At 39.2% G+C, this 19,272-nt stretch overlaps 1 protein-coding gene across 4 annotated transcripts in view; it reads right to left on the reverse strand.

The window, feature by feature from the left end:
- Positions 1 to 16,669, reverse strand: part of LOC137290831 (uncharacterized) — a 51,339-nt gene extending 34,670 nt beyond the window's left edge. For 2 of the 4 annotated variants that reach the window (XM_067821976.1, XM_067821972.1), the window contains exons 1-7: positions 9,951 to 10,031; positions 8,291 to 8,520; positions 7,604 to 7,747; positions 2,097 to 4,202; positions 1,625 to 1,765; positions 1,094 to 1,217; positions 179 to 288 (exon numbers count right to left, since the gene is read on the reverse strand). In XM_067821976.1, the coding sequence (XP_067678077.1) occupies positions 179 to 288; positions 1,094 to 1,217; positions 1,625 to 1,765; positions 2,097 to 4,202; positions 7,604 to 7,747; positions 8,291 to 8,357 (2,692 nt within the window). In that variant the 5' untranslated portion in view covers positions 8,358 to 8,520; positions 9,951 to 10,031. Of the gene's footprint in view, positions 1 to 178; positions 289 to 1,093; positions 1,218 to 1,624; positions 1,766 to 2,096; positions 4,203 to 7,603; positions 7,748 to 8,290; positions 8,521 to 9,950; positions 10,032 to 16,628 lie in introns of those variants that run through there. The other 2 variants (XM_067821975.1, XM_067821974.1) reach the window with 2 other exon arrangements.
- Positions 16,670 to 19,272: the final 2,603 nt, after the last annotated feature.

Raw genomic sequence — 19,272 nt, forward strand, 5'->3', positions numbered from 1 at the left:
AGTGAGTGAGTGAATTGGATTTTACGCTGTTTTAATAAGAATACAAAAAGGAAGCAAACAAAACTCAAATACAGGACGGTAACTGTAAATCCTTTTCAGAGTTAGGGGGATTAAAGTTTCTACATTTGGCACAATTATTATTATCTTAGGGTTAGACGAGAGTTGAAGAGTGTGTTACCCTGGTTACCTCCTGGAGAGTGACAGTAGGATGGATTGGTAACAATATTGGGAGACAATGGCAACTGCTGGTAGTCAGATTTCCTTTTGTTCTTGGACTGGACAACACGTCTGTGGATTGAAAAGTAAGTCCATAATAACAGGGACTTAACTGAGCATGTAGAGTGTTCTTTGAACAATGGACAAGTTTACAGCATAGAACAGAATTTCAGTTATATGTCAGCAAGTCAGCTTCAAGTGCAAGGAACATCAAAAGTCATGCAGGTCTTATGAAAAACCTGTACATCTGTTCATTGCCAACATGCCAATGATTGTTATTAGAGCAAATCTAGAATTGAATCTAGAGACCAGAATCTAGAGTGAGTGAATATGGTTTTACACCACCTTTAGCAATATTCCAGCAATATCAAGGTGGGGAACAGAAAAGGGCTTCACAGACTGTACCCATCATGGCATGTGGGGAATCAAACCCAGCCAGGCCATCAGCATGATGAGTGAATGCTTCAACAACTAGGCTACCTCACCATCCCTCTAGGATCTGAACCCACAATGCTTGGATGAAGGGACATACACGGGACAAAGTGCGGTGTTTGGATGAAGGGACATATACGGGACAAAGTGCTGTGCTCAAAATAAATGGAACACCCAAAGACCTTCTTTGAAGAATATATGTTGACAAAGCATCTACCTAAATGGTTAAATTTCATAGATGTTTGAAAAATGTTTGTGGTAAACCTGAACTGCTCTGTCAAGGATACCAGTTTAACCATGCATCATTTTAACAAGCACCAAATTTGTCATCAGAATATCTGCTACATGTTATGGAAAATACACTAATTAAAACAACTGCTTAACTGCTTAATTCCAATCTTACAGTGGACATTGTTATTTTGTAGTCCTCCAAAAGATACTTCACCTTTTGTAGACTAAGAAAGCTACAACGAGGAGGGCTGCTACCAGCAAGATAGCAACGACAGCCAGGATGATGGTCAGGGAATCTGGTCCAGCACTTTTTGGATCGGGTGATGGAGCAATTATCACTGAAACAAATGAAGCTGAATTTTACTAACATGTCTGATAACACTGATACAGTAATACTTCTAACTAATTATTTTTTTAATGATGTTTCTGGGGACAAAGTATGTTGGCACGCTTATTGCTATGCTTACTTTATTTAGTCCTTATCATGTTATTATGTTGTTAATAGTAATACTCATATTGAAAAATAATCATTAAACAAAATCACCAAACTTCAAATTAGGGACACGTCCACCATCTGCCACACATGCAGCATTAAAATTTTGTGAAAAAGAAACCCCCAGGATACTTTGAGTGAGTCCAAGTTGGATTTGGGGTGAAAATACTATCATTCCTGATCTTTCTTCTTTAAGTTTGATTTACCATGAAGAATATCAATCAAACAAATTTACAACAAATGAACACTCACTTCTATCAGAGCAGAAGGTGCCACCATAACCATCTGCACATCCCATAGAACAGTTGCCATGGATACTGTCACAGGATGCATTACCTCTACAATGACCACATGTCCCACTGCAGTTGTAGCCATAGCGACCATACGGACATGCTAGAAACAGAGCAGACAGAGTGACAGAAGAGCAAAATAAATGATGACAACAGGAATTTCTTCCAGTTTCTGGCTAAACTATTCTGGCTAAACAATTTCTCCACAACATCATCAGGGTGGATAATGAAAGGGTGTTCACTTGGTCTTCCTCTTGCCTGATGTCTTCAAATTTGGGTTACAAAATGCACTGAATCAGCATAATGCATCCAAATGTTTCCATATTCTTCTGGTATTTCTGTCTGAAAAGACTCAATATCTTTGTACAACAAACTATATTTGTCAATGAAAACGAACAGTCCTTCTTCCACAATCAGATGTATGTTATAATTACCTGTGCCACATGTGCCACCCATGAAGCCCTTCTCACAACCTTGTATACACAGCCCTAAGTTCTGGTCACAATCTCCTTCATAACATCCATCTGAGCAGGTCATGTTGCAGTGGGATCCATACCAGCCTGCCAGACAGCCTAAGTTGCAGGAACCATCAGCCTGGATACACTGTCTGTCATTTGATCTCCCACAAGTTGAACTACAGTTCCGGTCACAGAAGTTCCCATGTCTACCTTTCTGACACCCATAGTTACATCTTCCAGAGTTCTGCTCACAGACATGAGCATTACATGTTTTACTGCAGTTTCGTTTACACAGGTCACCATAATGTCCAGATGTGCACCCATCCAGACATCTGCCTGTATTCTGATCACAATACACATAATTGTCTATACCTTCACGTGGTTTACAGTCTGTGGGACACTTAGCATCACACTTGGAACCATGGAATCCTGGTAGACATCCTTCCGCACAAACTCCAGATTGTTGTTTGCAGTTCCCTTCAGCACAGTTTGGACATTCTCTCCGACATCTGTCACCATACCAACTTGGCTTACATTCAGTGCATGTGGTTTCGGTACATGACTTGCAATTGGATGGACATGCAGTCTTGCATTTAGGACCTTTCCAGCCATCCACACATCCATTAGTACAAGTTCCATCTTTGTCTTTACAAGTCCGATCTCTACAAGTATTACTACAATTCAGATCACAACTGCTACCATACACTGTGTCACTACAGCCATTGAGGCAAGCTCCATCGCTGAAGTTACAGAACTGATCCCCTGAGTCTGATGCCTTGCATTTGTACCTACATGACAATATACACTGGGGGCCATAAAAACCAACTTGGCATGATGTACACAATCCTGTGTCCTTCTGACAGCCGTGTTCACAGTTGGCTGGACAGGTCTTTCTGCACTCATCACCATGGAAACCTTCCTTGCACACAATACAAGAATCATCTGTGCAGTTATAGCAGTGATCTGGGCATTGCTTCTGACAGTAAGATCCCTTCTTCCCATCAACACATCCATTGGTACATTCAGGAGATCCGGTTGAATCCATCACACAAAGACTATTGCTGCAGTTAGAACTACATTCCTTGGTGCAGTTAGTCCCATACCATGTGTCCTCACAGTGAATGCAGAGTCCAGATGTCTGGTCACACAAACTGTCCCTACAATGTGGACCACACACCTGGTCACACTTAGCACCATGATATCCTGGTTTACAGCCTCTTTCACAGTGTCCTGATGCTTGTTCACAGGATCCATTAAAACAGCTGGAGCAAGATTTGGTACACTTTTCCCCATACCAGCCTTGCTTGCACCCGTCTTTACAATTCCCTTTTCTCTCACAGCCATTCAGACAGTTCTTGCAGGACTTGTTACAAAACCGTCCATACCATCCAACAGAACAATCCCTACATTTGCCACTACTTCTGTAACAGGAACTCTCACAGTTTGGACTACAGAGAGAGGTGCAGTCTTCTCCATGTCTTCCTGACACACAGTTGTTACAATAGCCAGTCTGATTACATCGTTTCTTGTCACAAAACTCACTACAGCTATCAGTGCACGTGTTCCCATAGAAGCCACTAATACATCCAGCTTGACAGACACCAGAACTGGTACAATTTTTCTTTTTACACTTTGTGCACTGTTGGTCACACTTGGGGCCATACCATGTACTTTTACAACCAGACAGACATGTCTTGTCATCGGTACAGTTATGAAGATAGCAGTTCTCACAGATTATTTCTTTAACATCACATTTTTCACCTATCCACATTGGTTCACATCCATCAATACATTCTCCACTATCTATGTCACAAGTTTTGTCCATACAATGTTCTGAGCATCTTTTGAGGCATTTACTACCATAGAGTCCAACTTTACACCCCTCACACTGTCCAGACCAGCGATTGCACACCTCACAGTTGCTGCTGGGACATCTTCGGTTACAGCTGAAACCGTAGTAACCACCTTTACAGGTCTGTTGACACTCAGCTGACTTCTTATCATCACACTGGCCATTGCTGTCACAGCGAGACACACAGGGCTTACACTCGGGACCATAGTAGCCATCACCACACGTTGTGTCTGGAGACATACATGATAAAGAAATGTAACTTGATAATTCACATATATCATTCACAAATAACATAATCAACTGCCACTGGCAGCACAGTTACAATTTATGCATGAAAAAACACATGCACGTCTATGTCTTCTTCTTCACTGCCAGTGACTGAAGAATGTCCTCAAAACTTCTGACCAATTGCTCCACATATACTTTAACCATGCTCTATACTTAACTTAGGCATGCAACAAAACCACGCTCATCATGCTCAATTCACTACTTCCAACATGTAAGTACAACTGTTCAGACATTTGTATACTTCAGACTGGGTGTTGGGGTAGCCTACTTGTTACACTCACTGGTCATGCTGAAAATGTAAAACATGTAAATTGTGTGACGTCCATTTTTGGTGTTACCTGTCATCTTACTGATGGAGTAGCACTAAAAGCAGCATAAAGTCATACTCATTCACTCACTATACTTTAGGAAAGTGCATGGTAGCTGGTTTGTGTGTCCATAAAATACATTTCTATCCACTGCCTTAGACTACATTAAAATGAGTCTGGATTTAACACTAATCCAGTTAATTCATGTTTTGTGTTGGCTTAATGAGGGGGAACCAAAAGTAAAGCATGGTGTCAGATACTAACTACCTCAGTGAAACTCACAAGCACAAGACAATCAAATGTTGCTGGTAAACCCAGGGTCAGCTATACCAAACAATCACTGATTTCTGGTACACCCAAGGATGCTACTCAGCACACTGAATTTTGATGTCTTCGATGACTGCACCATATGTCATAACATTATAGAGAGGAGCAGTATTACTGAGGGCACATACATAGATGTGTATGGACATTTGTCATGTCAAGTGTCATTTGTAACAAAACAGCTAAATCTGGCTGAAAGTCTGCAAAGAAAATTGAAGGGATTGTTCTTCAGGCCTATGACTTACTAAACATTTCAGTTACAATACACAGCAATAAAAAGCAGAGGTATTCTGATTCATGTTGTGAAAATGGGAGCTAAATGCTGTATGATTGGTTTGTTTTGTGACATGCTCGGAGTTAAAATGTTTGACAGTGAGTAAAACTGACTTTCTGATAACAAGTTTGATTTTCCATTACATAAAAAAAACACCCCTCAGCATGTTTATTTTGCCACCCATTTACATATATGGGAGATGAAACCATGAGGGAAAAATGATTTCTGCTCTTGAACAATTATGTCAATCAATTTTGAAAGGTAGCATCTTGGTAGATTGCAAGTTAGATGATACAGAAAATAATGAGAATTTGTATATTTTGACAATATACCAAAGACATCGAAATTACCACAGATCTGTTACATGGAAGGTGCTGGCAAGAGTCTGGCATGCAAATGCTGACCCAATCCTTGTGGAAGACAGTTGGCTCAGGATCAACTGACACTGCATGAATGTGACCTTGTTACCATGTTTACTGACACAAGAAAAGCCACCTTCCAACTCAACAGCTGGAGGAGTAGAGCCGACAGATTAAGAAACAGAGAATTGAGAATGAAGGGACTTATCCGCCAGAAAGCTTGACAGATCCTGTCCACACCTGCTAAAAAATGCTGTACAAAAAGGTACTGACCCAGAAGAGCACCATTGACAGGTATATGAAAAGCTGAAAGAAACGTGGAGTAAGTCCCAACAGTTGAAAGGGCGAGATTGGCTTCCAAATGAGACTGTAGGAACTCCAACATCATGTCTAAGGGATTACAAATCCCCTCTGCCACTACACCAGTGCACAAAGCAGGCTCATTGAATCATAGAATTGAGAGCAACAGTAAGGATCTCAATGGGGAGCTCCCTGGATAATATTAATCCCTTATGTCTGTCCACCTCTGTGACTCGTAGTGTGAGTAACCACTCTGGTGTCTTGAGAAGACGTTTGTAGCTATCCAAGTGGGACCATAACTGCAGGGCGAGATTCTGAACTTTGACTACACTATCCTGAGACAAGGAGCCAATGCCTCGCTGTTTTGTCACTTCCAAGAAGATCAGATCCTATGTCGGCACTAACTCCGATTTCTTGAGATTGATGATCCACCAGTGAAAGTGTGGCATCTTTACTCAGGATGTCGGGTAAGTGCTGAGTAGCTAGTTCTCTAGCCCTGTGCCCTCGCGACCTGAGCTGGAATTAACGTCAACTTGGTGAACACCCTTGGTGCTGTGGAGATGTCGAAGGGGAGCATATGAAAATGATAATATTTCCTGTTGAGTAAGAACTGAAGGAACTTCCTGAAGTTGGAGTGCATCGGAACATGTGGGTGTGCATCGTTTAGATTGATTGATGTTAGCCAATCTCCTGCTTCAGCAGATGAGAGCACTGAGCACAGTGTCTCCATCTTGAAAGACGCAGCCCTGTTGAGCCCTTATAGATTTAGAATGAGTCTGAACCCTCTATCCTTCATGGTGACAAGGAAATAAGTGGAATAAAATCCATTGTTTTTTTTTTTTTTGTCCCACCAGAACCACCTCGTTGGCTGGAAAATGGATTGAACCCACCCTTGAGCCAAAGGGCAATGCCAGAATGCCAGCAGTGCTTACTTTATGCTGAGTCAATGCAAGCCATACCTGATGGAGACACATGGGTGATATTGAAATGCTAAACATAACAAGAAGAAGCCAAAATATGGGAGTGTGAATGATAACATATAAAGTAAACAAATAATGCTACTTCCGCACGATACATAATGAAACCTGTGCAAATTCTCAATGAATAATGGCTGGCCATAATGGCCACATACCACTAACTATTCAAAGTATGACTTGCCAGTATGTACCTGAAGAAATGAGAAAAGCATAAACATTTGTTGGATAAATTAAAAGCTAGAAACAATCCTGCCAAAGTGTGAAAGACCAGGTTCACGGGAAGAAGACGCTAAGGCCAAATAATTTTAAATGTTGTGGTTCCTACACAATGGTATGTGGAAGCATATTTATTCATACTGATTAAAAACAAACGGTAAGCACCAGAATTCAAGGGTCAGTTGATAATCGGTTGGGTTGGTTGCCTGTGTGATAATGAAAGGAACCATACATACAGTATTGCGTCTTTTTCACTCATTGTTTCCCACAATTCTACTTGAAGTTGTTAATGAACACACACGCACGCACACACACATCCTTCTCTCAGAACAACATACAAAGTGAGGTATGAGGTTGAGGGTTAGAATTACCTGCTTTGGGCTGTTGTGGCCCCTGTAGGGGTGGCCAAAAAGACTAAAATGAGTTTTTTGTTTTGTAGGTATTTTATTAGAAAATTATAATTACAAATGTCATAGGATTTTAAAATGAAATAAATTCTCATGACTGACTTTTATAGGGAACCAATAATGGATGATAGCACAGTCTTGTTTTCAATGTTACAGTGAACATTTCGGACTGACCTACCTGATTCGCAGATCTTGCAAGTCTTCTTACAGTGGCTGTATGCGTTGCCTGATACATTAGCAGGGTAGCTACAGATTGTCCTTTCGTTGCCACCACAATACCCTACCCAGTTAGGTGTATCTTCGCATGGACTGACAGCCCAAACTGAAACAGTAGTCATAGTACATGTAACAGAAAACTGTTCGAGATAGACAGGGCTCTTCATAACACACACTATCATAGGAAAATCAACCTTCTACTTTTAATAATATTTATTGAAGTGGATATTAAAGAGATCAATGATTTAGAAATTATAAAAATGTGAAAGAAACAAAGTCATGAATATATTAATGACCACAACCAGGAACAATAAAACTGCAAGACAGGGAAGAAAGTTTGTAATATCAGTCAGGTAACAAACAAAATGGAATTGACATCATTATTTTACAGGCATTTATAATGGCTGGGGGTTGTGTGGGATTGATGAGGATTTTAAGGGGGTCACCCATTTTGTTCTTCGGGAGGTGAAGAGTGGGGTAGGTACATCAATTTTATACACAAATACTAAAGGATGGGTCAGCAATGCAGGGTCACTTACTTTGTACACATATTTTAAGGGGTCATTCACACTGTACATGCTTTTCCACAAAAATCACAAAGACATAAATGAAGAACAGTCCCCAACGATGACAATTTCACAAAAAATACCTTGTATGACTTGAATCCCAAAGAGCACCACACACAGCACACTGGCCATGGCTACATTGTACGCCATACACCAGCACACTATCAATGTCTAACAAGGAATGTTTAGTGTAGGAAGCCCTTCATTAGGGAGTGTGAAATCCTCGTGAACCATGGAGTCAGAGGTTCCATACTTGTGGTTCCGTCTATGCATCACCTCTTCCTGTGTGTTGTTTGGAGTATGACCACACATCCTGAAATATGACACAGAGGAAGATAATGTCAACTACATGTATGCTACAATAATTCTCAATAAATTCAATGTTTCCCGTGGCTGCTGCACAAGCCTGAAGTACAGAGTCTCCTGTGTTAAGTGAATGCTCTTGAGTATAAATAAATCTCAGTAGGAGCGGATTGACAATGTAAAAACAAGAACATAAATGTATTACAGCAAAGATAACATAGGATTAAAATAAAGGGAAAGAGTTCCTTCTGTTCCCCCATATTCTTTCTTACGCAGATTAACAACGTTTCCTAAGTGGTTCAACCCCATATATTGAACTTAATTGGAGATCTTTTAGTAATTTTTTTTAGCCCTTTAGTGATTGTTTCATTAGGTGTTGTTAATGATTCTAGTATATATCAATTGACAAATATCTTTTGGGATGGTGGAAGAGGAGGAACTCTTACCAAATAAAGTATAAAGTATAAAGAACTGCAACATCTCAAGAAATCCAAAGTAAGGGTGTGGATGGGTGGGGTGCAAGGTCAAATGCTAGCGTTAGTACATCAACTGCTTTCTGTTTCTCTTTATACGTTGTCCAACAATTTAATGTTATGGTAAACAAATGTTAATCTGTGTGATATAACTACTGTATTACAATCTAGTCTAGTCAGTAATATTTGGACAGATTCCACCCCTAACCCCTAGGGTTTTCTTATCAATATCATTCCATGTCTAAGAATAGATGTTTTTTTTATTGAAAACCTACCTAAACCCTAATACACAAATAGCATACATTTCAACAGGGGTTACGGGCAGAACTATTACCTAATATTTTGAGACTTTAGTCAGTGAACAAAGCACAATAACATAAATCTGATTTCAATCGTAGATTTGAGGAAAATTAGATTTTAAAAACTATTTAGCAATATTTGTTTAGGTCGTTTTTTTTATGGTAGTTAATCGCATATTGACAAAATGCATACACATGATGCACAGATATGTCTGGATAATAGTTTGCTTGTCAGCACTGACACTTTCAGCTTGAATGTGTTATGACAATATCAGTGCAGTGTGTTTCATTCAGCGCTGAAGGCTTCAGTTTGTTGATTGAAAAAATACAAATTTTCGGGAAGATTTCTTTGTCAAAGGCCAATCGGTAATTAGTACATTTAAAAATAAAATACACATACATACAATTCAAATGCTTACTACCGTTAAGATATTCAAATATGCATCTGCTAAATATCACCATAAGGAAGGAATGGTGCGAATTAACTTAGCGTTTGGGTTTAACGCACAACCCAGTCTCAACTTTCTTTTATCACCACCAGAGATCAAAACACCGAAAACCTCCCCTCCCATTTGAGTAACACCGGGGAGGAAATTATTACTGCATTTTTAGCATATGACGTTTTATTGAGATTATACTGCCTGTATGCGAAGAAAATGCGAACAAACCTTACAGCTGTGACGAGGAAGTTTTTCCTCTCGTGTGCTTGTCACTTGTGAACATTGCTGACTGCGTTCAGAAGAGCGACCCAGATTTCAAAGCTCCATACAGGGAATGGAGGTAAACAAAACCATGCAAAGAGCTTTGATTAAACTGCAAGGATTTTGGCAATAAAACCATATGCGATAAGCGGTTTTGTTCATAAGGAAGTGTTGTCACAGTTTGAATGAGTCATTATACTTTTCCTGAAATACAAACATAAGCAAGATGTCACTGTACAAGCAAGTTTGATTCTAGTACTTCAAAGTCCACTAGGCTTATTCAAATGTACATCGTCACAATCGTCACAGATGGGGTTAATTACAGCGTCTAGACGGGGGATCAAACTAGCATTAATTCTCAAAACTTCACCAGTATGTCATGTCTGACGTAAATAACTAACTGATATGCATGTCCTATTTCTGTTAATGCATTTTGTAATATAAACTTAAAATTCGGAATGGGGAAATGTTCGGTATGTTGATGGAGACAGGGTGTGTGTCTCAATGCTTGGGCGATGTAATACACTGGATAATTGACCAAGAGAACGTTTATGTAAAATACAGAAGTGTTAATGCTCAGCTCTAAATTTCTATCCTTTGGCGATATATTATACCGTCGTTTGGTAACAGATATGTTTGATTTGATTTAGATATGTTTAATTGTTGTTTTACGCCGCACGCTGCAATTTTCCAGCTTATATGAGGGCTGACCATAAACAATAGAGTTTGGAGCAGTTAGTTCAGTTACCGACACCATGAGTATCATTTCTCACAAGCTTGATGCAATGACATGTGTCCACCATGTTAGCAAGTCTGACCACCTGATCCCTTTGGTCGCCACTTACGACGAGTCGATAATATACATGAACAAATCATGTGCGTGTTGAATGATGCAATCTCAGGTGAAATTCCAATGTCGATTTTGACAAATTTGCACTAAAAATATGTTTTGGGACCAGATTGGAGGGTTGGAATTCGGAATAGAGGACGGGATGCTGGATCAAATAGAGTTTCTTACTTGATGTTACATATATAGGGACGAATTAGGCACCAAATAAATAGCTTGATTTATAGGGTATGTCGGATTACAGGGATGTCGGTTTAGAGGAAGTACAGCGTATATGTAAATAGGAACACGTTATAAAGGTGATGTACATATACTTCATTGCAGCGAATTATGTTAAAATATCAAATGCCTTGTAGTTACCTTCCAGAGTGTGTCATAAACCAAATCATGCAAATCTTTCTTGGCAGTTTGTTACATCCCTCGGTTGTTCATTACAATATTCGGTCGTGTGCTACATTGTACCCCGTTCATATGCTACACTATTCGATCTTGTGCTACTGTGTCAGATCATGTATTACATTGTCTGGTCGTGTGTTCCATTGTCCGATGGTATGTTCCATTGTTTTATCGTGTGTTACATTGTTCGATCATGTGTTCTATTGCTATATCGTGTGTTGCACTGTTTTATCGTGTGTTACACTGTTCGATCGTGTGTCACACTGTTTGGCCATGTGTTACACAGTTCAATCGAGTCTTACACTATTCGGTCATGTGTTACATTGTCCGATCGTGTGTTCCAATGTCTTTCGAGGGTCACATTGTTCGATCGTGTGTTATATTGTGTGCTATACTGATCGATCGTGTGTCCCATTGTTATGTTGTGTGTCATATTGATGGATCGTGTTTTCCATTGTTATATCGCATGTTACATTGTTCGATCGTCTGTTCCATTGTTATATCGCATGTTACATTGTTCGATCGCGTGTTATATTGTGTGTTATATTTTGATCGATAGTGTGTGCCATTGTTATATCGCATGTTACATTGTTCGATCGTGTGTTATATTGTGTGTTATATTTTGATCGATAGTGTGTGCCATTGTTATATCGCATGTTACATTGTTCGATCGTGTGTTATATTGTGTGTTATATTTTGATCGATAGTATGTGCCATTGTTTTATCGTGTGTTACATTGTTTGACTGTACGTTTCATTGTTAGGTCGTGTGCTATATTGTCAAGAATTAGTGTCGTGTTTATTCTGTCCATGTATTACTTTGTCCAACATTAGTTCCTGTCCAATGTTAAGTCGTGTGTTAAATTATCCGGTCGTGACGTGCTTCGATGTTTCATGTATTACATTGTTAATTCATGTCTCGATTGGTTAATGTATGTGTTAAGTCGTGTCTCGCGATTAATTTCATGTTCAGGCGTCTCCGACATCCCTCATTTTGTTACAACGTTCAGTCTTGACTTGTGTTATTGTCTGTGTTATAATGTTTGGTCTTGACTTGTGTTATTGCCTGTGTTACAATGTTTAGTCTTGAGTTGCTGTACTATTGCATGTATTACAATGTTCAGTCTTGAGTTGCTGTTCCACCGGATGTTATACATTGGTCTGTCGTCAGTTTCTTGAGTTGCTGTACAATTCCATGGGTTACATTGCTCAGTCTTGAGATGCAGTACTACTGCACGTGTCAAATTGTTCAGCCTTGAGTTGCTGTACTATTGCATGTGTTACACTGTTCACTCTTGAGTTTCTGTGCTATTGCGTGTGCAATATTTTTCAGTCTTGAGTTGCTGTACTATTGCATGTGTCATATTGTTCAGTCTTGAGTTGCTGTGCTATTGCATGTGTTACATTGTTCAGTCTTGAGTTGCTGTACCATTACATGTATTACATTATTCACTCTTGAGTTGCTGTACTATTGCATGTGGCATATTGTTCAGTCTTGAGTTGCTGTACTATTGCATGTGGCATATTGTTCAGTCTTGAGTTGCTGTACTATTGCATGTGGCATATTGTTCAGTCTTGAGTTGCTGTACTATTGCACGTGTCAAATTGTTCAGCCTTGAGTTGCTGTACTATTGCATGTGTTACACTGTTCACTCTTGAGTGTCTGTGCTATTGCGTGTGCAATATTTTTCAGTCTTGAGTTGCTGTACTATTGCATGTGTCATATTGTTCAGTCTTGAGTTGCTGTGCTATTGCATGTGTTACACTGTTCACTCTTGAGTTTCTGTGCTATTGCGTGTGCAATATTTTTCAGTCTTGAGTTGCTGTACTATTGCATGTGTCATATTGTTCAGTCTTGAGTTGCTGTGCTATTGCATGTGTTACATTGTTCAGTCTTGAGTTGCTGTACCATTACATGTATTACATTATTCACTCTTGAGTTGCTGTACTATTGCATGTGGCATATTGTTCAGTCTTGAGTTGCTGTACTATTGCATGTGGCATATTGTTCAGTCTTGAGTTGCTGTACTATTGCATGTGGCATATTGTTCAGTCTTGAGTTGCTGTACTATTGCACGTGTCAAATTGTTCAGCCTTGAGTTGCTGTACTATTGCATGTGTTACACTGTTCACTCTTGAGTGTCTGTGCTATTGCGTGTGCAATATTTTTCAGTCTTGAGTTGCTGTACTATTGCATGTGTCATATTGTTCAGTCTTGAGTTGCTGTGCTATTGCATGTGTTACATTGTTCAGTCTTGAGTTGCTGTACCATTACATGTATTACATTATTCACTCTTGAGTTGCTGTACTATTGCATGTGGCATATTGTTCAGTCTTGAGTTGCTGTACTATTGCATGTGGCATATTGTTCAGTCTTGAGTTGCTGTGATATTGCATGTGGCATATTGTTCAGTCTTGAGTTGCTGTACTATTGCATGTGGCATATTGTTCAGTCTTGAGTTGCTGTACTATTGCATGTGGCATATTGTTCAGTCTTGAGTTGCTGGACTATTGCATGTGTTACATTGTTCGTTTTTTTATGTTGCTGTACCATTGCGTGTGTTACATTGTTCTCTCTTCAGTTGCTCTACTATAATACGTATTGCATGTGTTTATGTGTTTTATTGTTCGGTCTTGAGTTTCTGTACTATTGCATATGTTACTTTGTTCTGTCTTGAGTTGCTGTACTATTGTACTATAATAGTGAGTGAGTTTAGTTTTACGCCGTTCTCAACAATATTCCAGTTATATGGCCGCGGTCTGTAAATAATCGAGTCTGGACCAGCCAAATCAGTGATCATCAGCACGAGTATCCATCTGCACAACCGATGACATGTGTCAACCAAGTTTGCCTCCTCTTACGACAAGCAAAGTGCCCCTTTTGTAACAAGCATGTATTGCTGAAGACATATTCCACCCCGGAGTTTCTCGGGTTTTTCTGGAGGAAGATCCAGCAAATCCCCAAGAATATATTTACTGACATTTTCAACAGGATGTCGTTTATTGACGAACAAAAATAACTTTTATGACGGATTATTTGCTCAACACCGGTCAGGTGACGTTGAGTAGCGAGCATGTACGATGATTTACAACAGGAAGCGGTCGTAAACAGATGAGTAAGTACAGTATTTACTTGAAATTTCCTTGACTGGAGATTGTTCAAAAGGTTTTTTGTGTGTTTGAATAAGGTCAAAATGAGCAGTTAACGAAACTTCACTTTACAAATACGAACAAAGAAAAGCTCAGTCATTATTGAAAAAATGACTATTGAAAAACTATGACCTTTCACAATAACAGTGTGTTCTGTAAACGTTTCCTCACAGTGTAATGGATGTATTTCTAGACGTTCTCCCCATAGTCATATGGTGTGGATGGCGGACACACGAACTCGCTTTGCAGAGTTATGTCCCTTAACGGTAGCAGGCAGTGATGATCCTTGATTCTTCACGATCACGATCTCTGACTTGTGACCACTACAAAACCAAAGATTTAAACTTTAATCTGTTTCACAGAATCCCCCCAAACAAGCTGATATGCACACCGTGACATAACTGACGATAAAACCATCTCACTCCCTCCCTCACTAACTGTCATGACCCAAATATCATACACATATTCTACGTAATAGCAGTGGAAACTTAACTGATATTATGTCTGAATGTCAGATTTCTATCGTATATTAGAAAACAATAAATTTTAAGTTGATATAATTATAAAAAACCCACAAAAACAAAACAACAAAAAGACAACAAACTACTTCATCACAATGTAGACAATTTACGTTTGATTCAGGGGCGGTGGGGTAGCCTAGTGGTTAAAGCGTTCGCTGGTCACGCCGAAGACCCGGGTTCGGTTCCCCACATGGATGAATAGTGATTGCAATCACACTATGCGAGCATGAAGATTCTGTCAAGGCGTGCCGAGACCACGGAAGACTATGTTACGTCAGAGAGAAAAACAAGACTGATCAAACTGGACCTTGTACTGTAATAAACACACTCTAAATTTAGTTGAATAAACTAAGCGAAACTAAACTAACTTAAAATAAAATAAAATAAAATGAAATAAAGACATCCCGCATTCACAGACATAGTGACAAACCATGTGCACACCAGTGTGTATTATCAATGCATCTGACCATCATTGTTCGTAACTGGATATAGACCACATACCGTTTATGTTCCTTCATTGCCCTTTTGTTTGATAGTCCTCTAGCGTCAAGAAATATATTTTTTCAAAAAGCAGTCGGACTAACGTTACCCAGAGGGTGACTGGCTGACTGAATGCATGGATGATGACAAAAAGTGTTTAACTGATGCATTAATGAATGGATGTTCCCACCGATAGAGGGCGTCGAGTGGTAGATGCTTCAGAGAATACACACAAAGAAATGGACTGAATTCTAATGTGTGGCGATGATGATCATGGTATATTTATACAGAGCTCATACCCATGCTCTGATACTGCATATTACTATACTTCCTGCTGCACGTGTACGTCTGTGCACCATCTGGTCACCTACCATATGATGAGTGTGTTCTTTAAAGTGCACGGGGTTGTCTACTGCACACAAGGGGTTGTGGCAACACTGACAGAGCCTGCATGTTATCCTGGCACCCTTCGCTTTCCAGCTGGCTCACCACGAACTATTCCTTTGTGAAATCAAGTCTGGACTAGAAAGTCCGGTGACTGAAAGCATGGGTAACATTCCAATCTGTAGGGTGCGGATGACGAACTGAGACAGTGTTTGCCCTTAACAGCGAAATGCTCTAAGGACCTAAGGACCTGGAACCAGAAATAGTTGTGGGCCCTGATCAGAATACGTAGGCCCTATATTTTAGCTGCAATATAAGTATTTCCCAGCAAATATGACCAAAAGGGCCTTCAGAAATAAAAAAAACTGGGAGTCCGAGTGATTTTATATTGCCGCACTCAGCAATATTCCAGCCATATGGCGGCGGTCTGTAAATAATCAAGTCTGGACCAGACAATCCAGTGTTCAACAACATGAGCATCGATCTGCACAATTGGGAACCGAGGACATGTGTCAACCAAGCCAGCGAGCCTGACCATCCGATTCCATTAGTCGCCCTTTACGACACGCATAGTCGCCTTTTACGGCAAGCATGGGTTTCTGATGGCCTTTTCTACCTCGGACCTTCACAGGTCTCTTTATAATGCATGCGCATAAATAGATATGTTGCATGTCAAGATAACTGGTGGCTCACTGGGTCATATACATTGACAAAATGACTGAACAACTTTACAAACGTGGTCATAGAATTGTACAGTTGATATAAATTGTTATGCAGTATCAAGGACACACTCTAAAGATACCATCGATCCAAAAGAACAGTCCAAAACTATCTAAATACTAGTAACTAAAATATCTAAAACACTTACGATTAGATTCTGCCTGTCGACACTTGCCACCTGCAGTTGAATGTGTGGATGCATCGTGCGATCGTGCATAAATCACGTGATGAGAGTTCTAACCGTCATCACGTGACCACGTCTGCGACCAGCCTAACCTTTCATATGTCCGCTTTCACAGAGGTATATGGTTGACTGTTTCCCGGTGTAGCGGACGTTACCGTTAAACCGGATGAATTTTCTTTTGTTGAAAAATGATTGACGCATGTATGTAATTACTTATAAACTGTATGTCTACATTTCTTAATTAACAATCACATCTAGTTCCTCTTTCGACGAAAACAAAATTTATGTTAAGATACTCTGTACACTCTCATGTTCTCCCAGTGATGCAAGAAAACACAAACTTTTCACACTTTATCACTGGACATTTCACAAACAGAAGCCGTGAGGATCAGGGTTAGAACTGCTCTTCACCTACACATGTTAGGCGGCTAACGGGATCTGGTGGTCAGACTCTCTGACTGGGTTGACATGTGTTGACATGATAGTGTTAAATTTCATATATACCAGACATATGAAAATATATCCAAAGATACTGATTTTGAATGTTCCTTGATCTTTAATATATTTGGATAAAAATAAAAGATGTTAAACATTTAGATTTTCAATTTGAATTTTTGCGTGGAATAGTTTATAATAAAATTGAACTTTTGAAGATGAAACTGGTTGACAATTTCATATGCACTTCATTCATTCATGAGGACATATGTCATATACATTGGGAATGTGAGGAAACGAAAATAGTTTGTTATGAACTATAAATTGTGATAAATCAAAACATTTATTGATTACAATTAACAAAAGTTCAAGGTTTGTTTGGTAGTCAGGAACAAACCATTACTGTATCATACAGTACTTTCTGCTAAAAGACACATCTATATTTGTACCCTGAAATAATAATGCTAAACTTGGAAAACTTTAAGATTTTAAAAGATATATTCATGGTTTAGCAGTTTATATCCAAAAGAAACAACGTTTTTTTATAATTGCTCAAAAATGTTTCCTCTATTCCCACTATTTGATCTAGAATGAGCATTGTTAACTGCTGAAATATGATGTGCAATATATACATAATTATATTTGATGCATCAACAATGTATACACACATATAAATTCAGGTATACATATACTCGAACCTTGTGTTGATTGGAACAATAAGGAAAAAAGAAAAAAAGTGTTATTGTGCAGTAAATGTATGTATAGGTGCTTGTCCAGTCGGCTTATTAAGTGGAACACTTAAGGCATCGACACTCACTTTTGAAGTACCTTTGTACTCTAGAAGTATCGATATTCACATGTCCAGTCACCTAATGAAGCGTCATTGTACACTGCTGATATCGATACGTACTTGTCCATAGGCTTATTAAACGTCAGTGTACATTTAAGTATTACTGTAATGGGTACAAGGCAGGGATGTATTCTGAGCCCACAGATGTTTCTTATATTTATTGATAGTCTTTATAAGAAATTAGAATTAGAGGGTGTTCAAAGAGTCTTTATTGATCGCTTTTCTCGAATCTACGTGGACTTATGTTTGCAGGTGATATCAGCATTATCTGGGGCATGTAATTTGATTCAAAAGAAACTAAATGTCTTCGAAAATATTTGTAATAGCGCAGGGATGAAAGATAAGTTAAACAAGACCAAGATTATTGTCTTCAGAAAGGGGGGGGGGGGGTCGTCTTCGCCACAACAAAGCACATCAAATAGTATGGTTCTTGGAGAGTGTGTCAGGCTCTCATTGCAGCACTTGTACATGTCTAGAGTGATTAAAGTTTGGTGCACACTCACACATATGTCACATACTCCCACATCAATGTTATTTAATGTTAAGACCGCTAGATATCTTAGGCTATATTACCTGTGTAAAAATAGTTAGACACAATCATCCTTTTTCAATATCGGCAGGTATTATGGAATTGAATAGAACGAAAGGCTATGTCCTTTTCGTAAAAGCAGACGCCAAAATTATTTAGAAAATGAATATCATGTACTATTTATTTGTAATGCTGCTGATACACTTAGAACGAACGCATCAATAAGTGAACAGTGCTGAACACCATCGCGCTCTCAGCGTCTCCCTTATTTATCGTATCCACTTGGTTGTACAGACATTACCTTCTTCTAAACTGGTGTAAAATTTCATGCACTAAAGTCTGTTTGTGGACGAGTTATACATACTTGAAAATACATTTTCACAACAGATTTCTCGTCTATGCGTTTCTTTTTTTGGATAGTATAGATCACGTATAACGAAATATCGTCAGTTTGTGTCCAAAATAAATTCATTTGAGAATATCAGTAAGTGATGTTGACCCGTGAGCGAAACATATGTCACATCCCCGTGAAGATCCGGGTTAGAACTGATCTTCAATAACCCATGCTTGTCATAAGAGCCGACTAATGGGATTGGGTGGTCAGGCTTGCTGTCTTGTTTGACGCATTTTATCGTATCCCAATTGCTTATGCTGTTGATCTCTGTTGATTGTGTGGAGTTAATTACCAACCAACCTATTTGGCAAAGCGGTGACGTAAACGGTATCTAAGAAATATTCAAACATTTTACAGATAATCTGTCTTGATCTTCTCCTCTCCCTGAACTCACTTAACA

Source organism: Haliotis asinina, chromosome 7 (genome assembly GCF_037392515.1).
Source record: "Haliotis asinina isolate JCU_RB_2024 chromosome 7, JCU_Hal_asi_v2, whole genome shotgun sequence".
Classification (NCBI taxonomy): Eukaryota; Metazoa; Mollusca; class Gastropoda; order Lepetellida; family Haliotidae; genus Haliotis; species Haliotis asinina.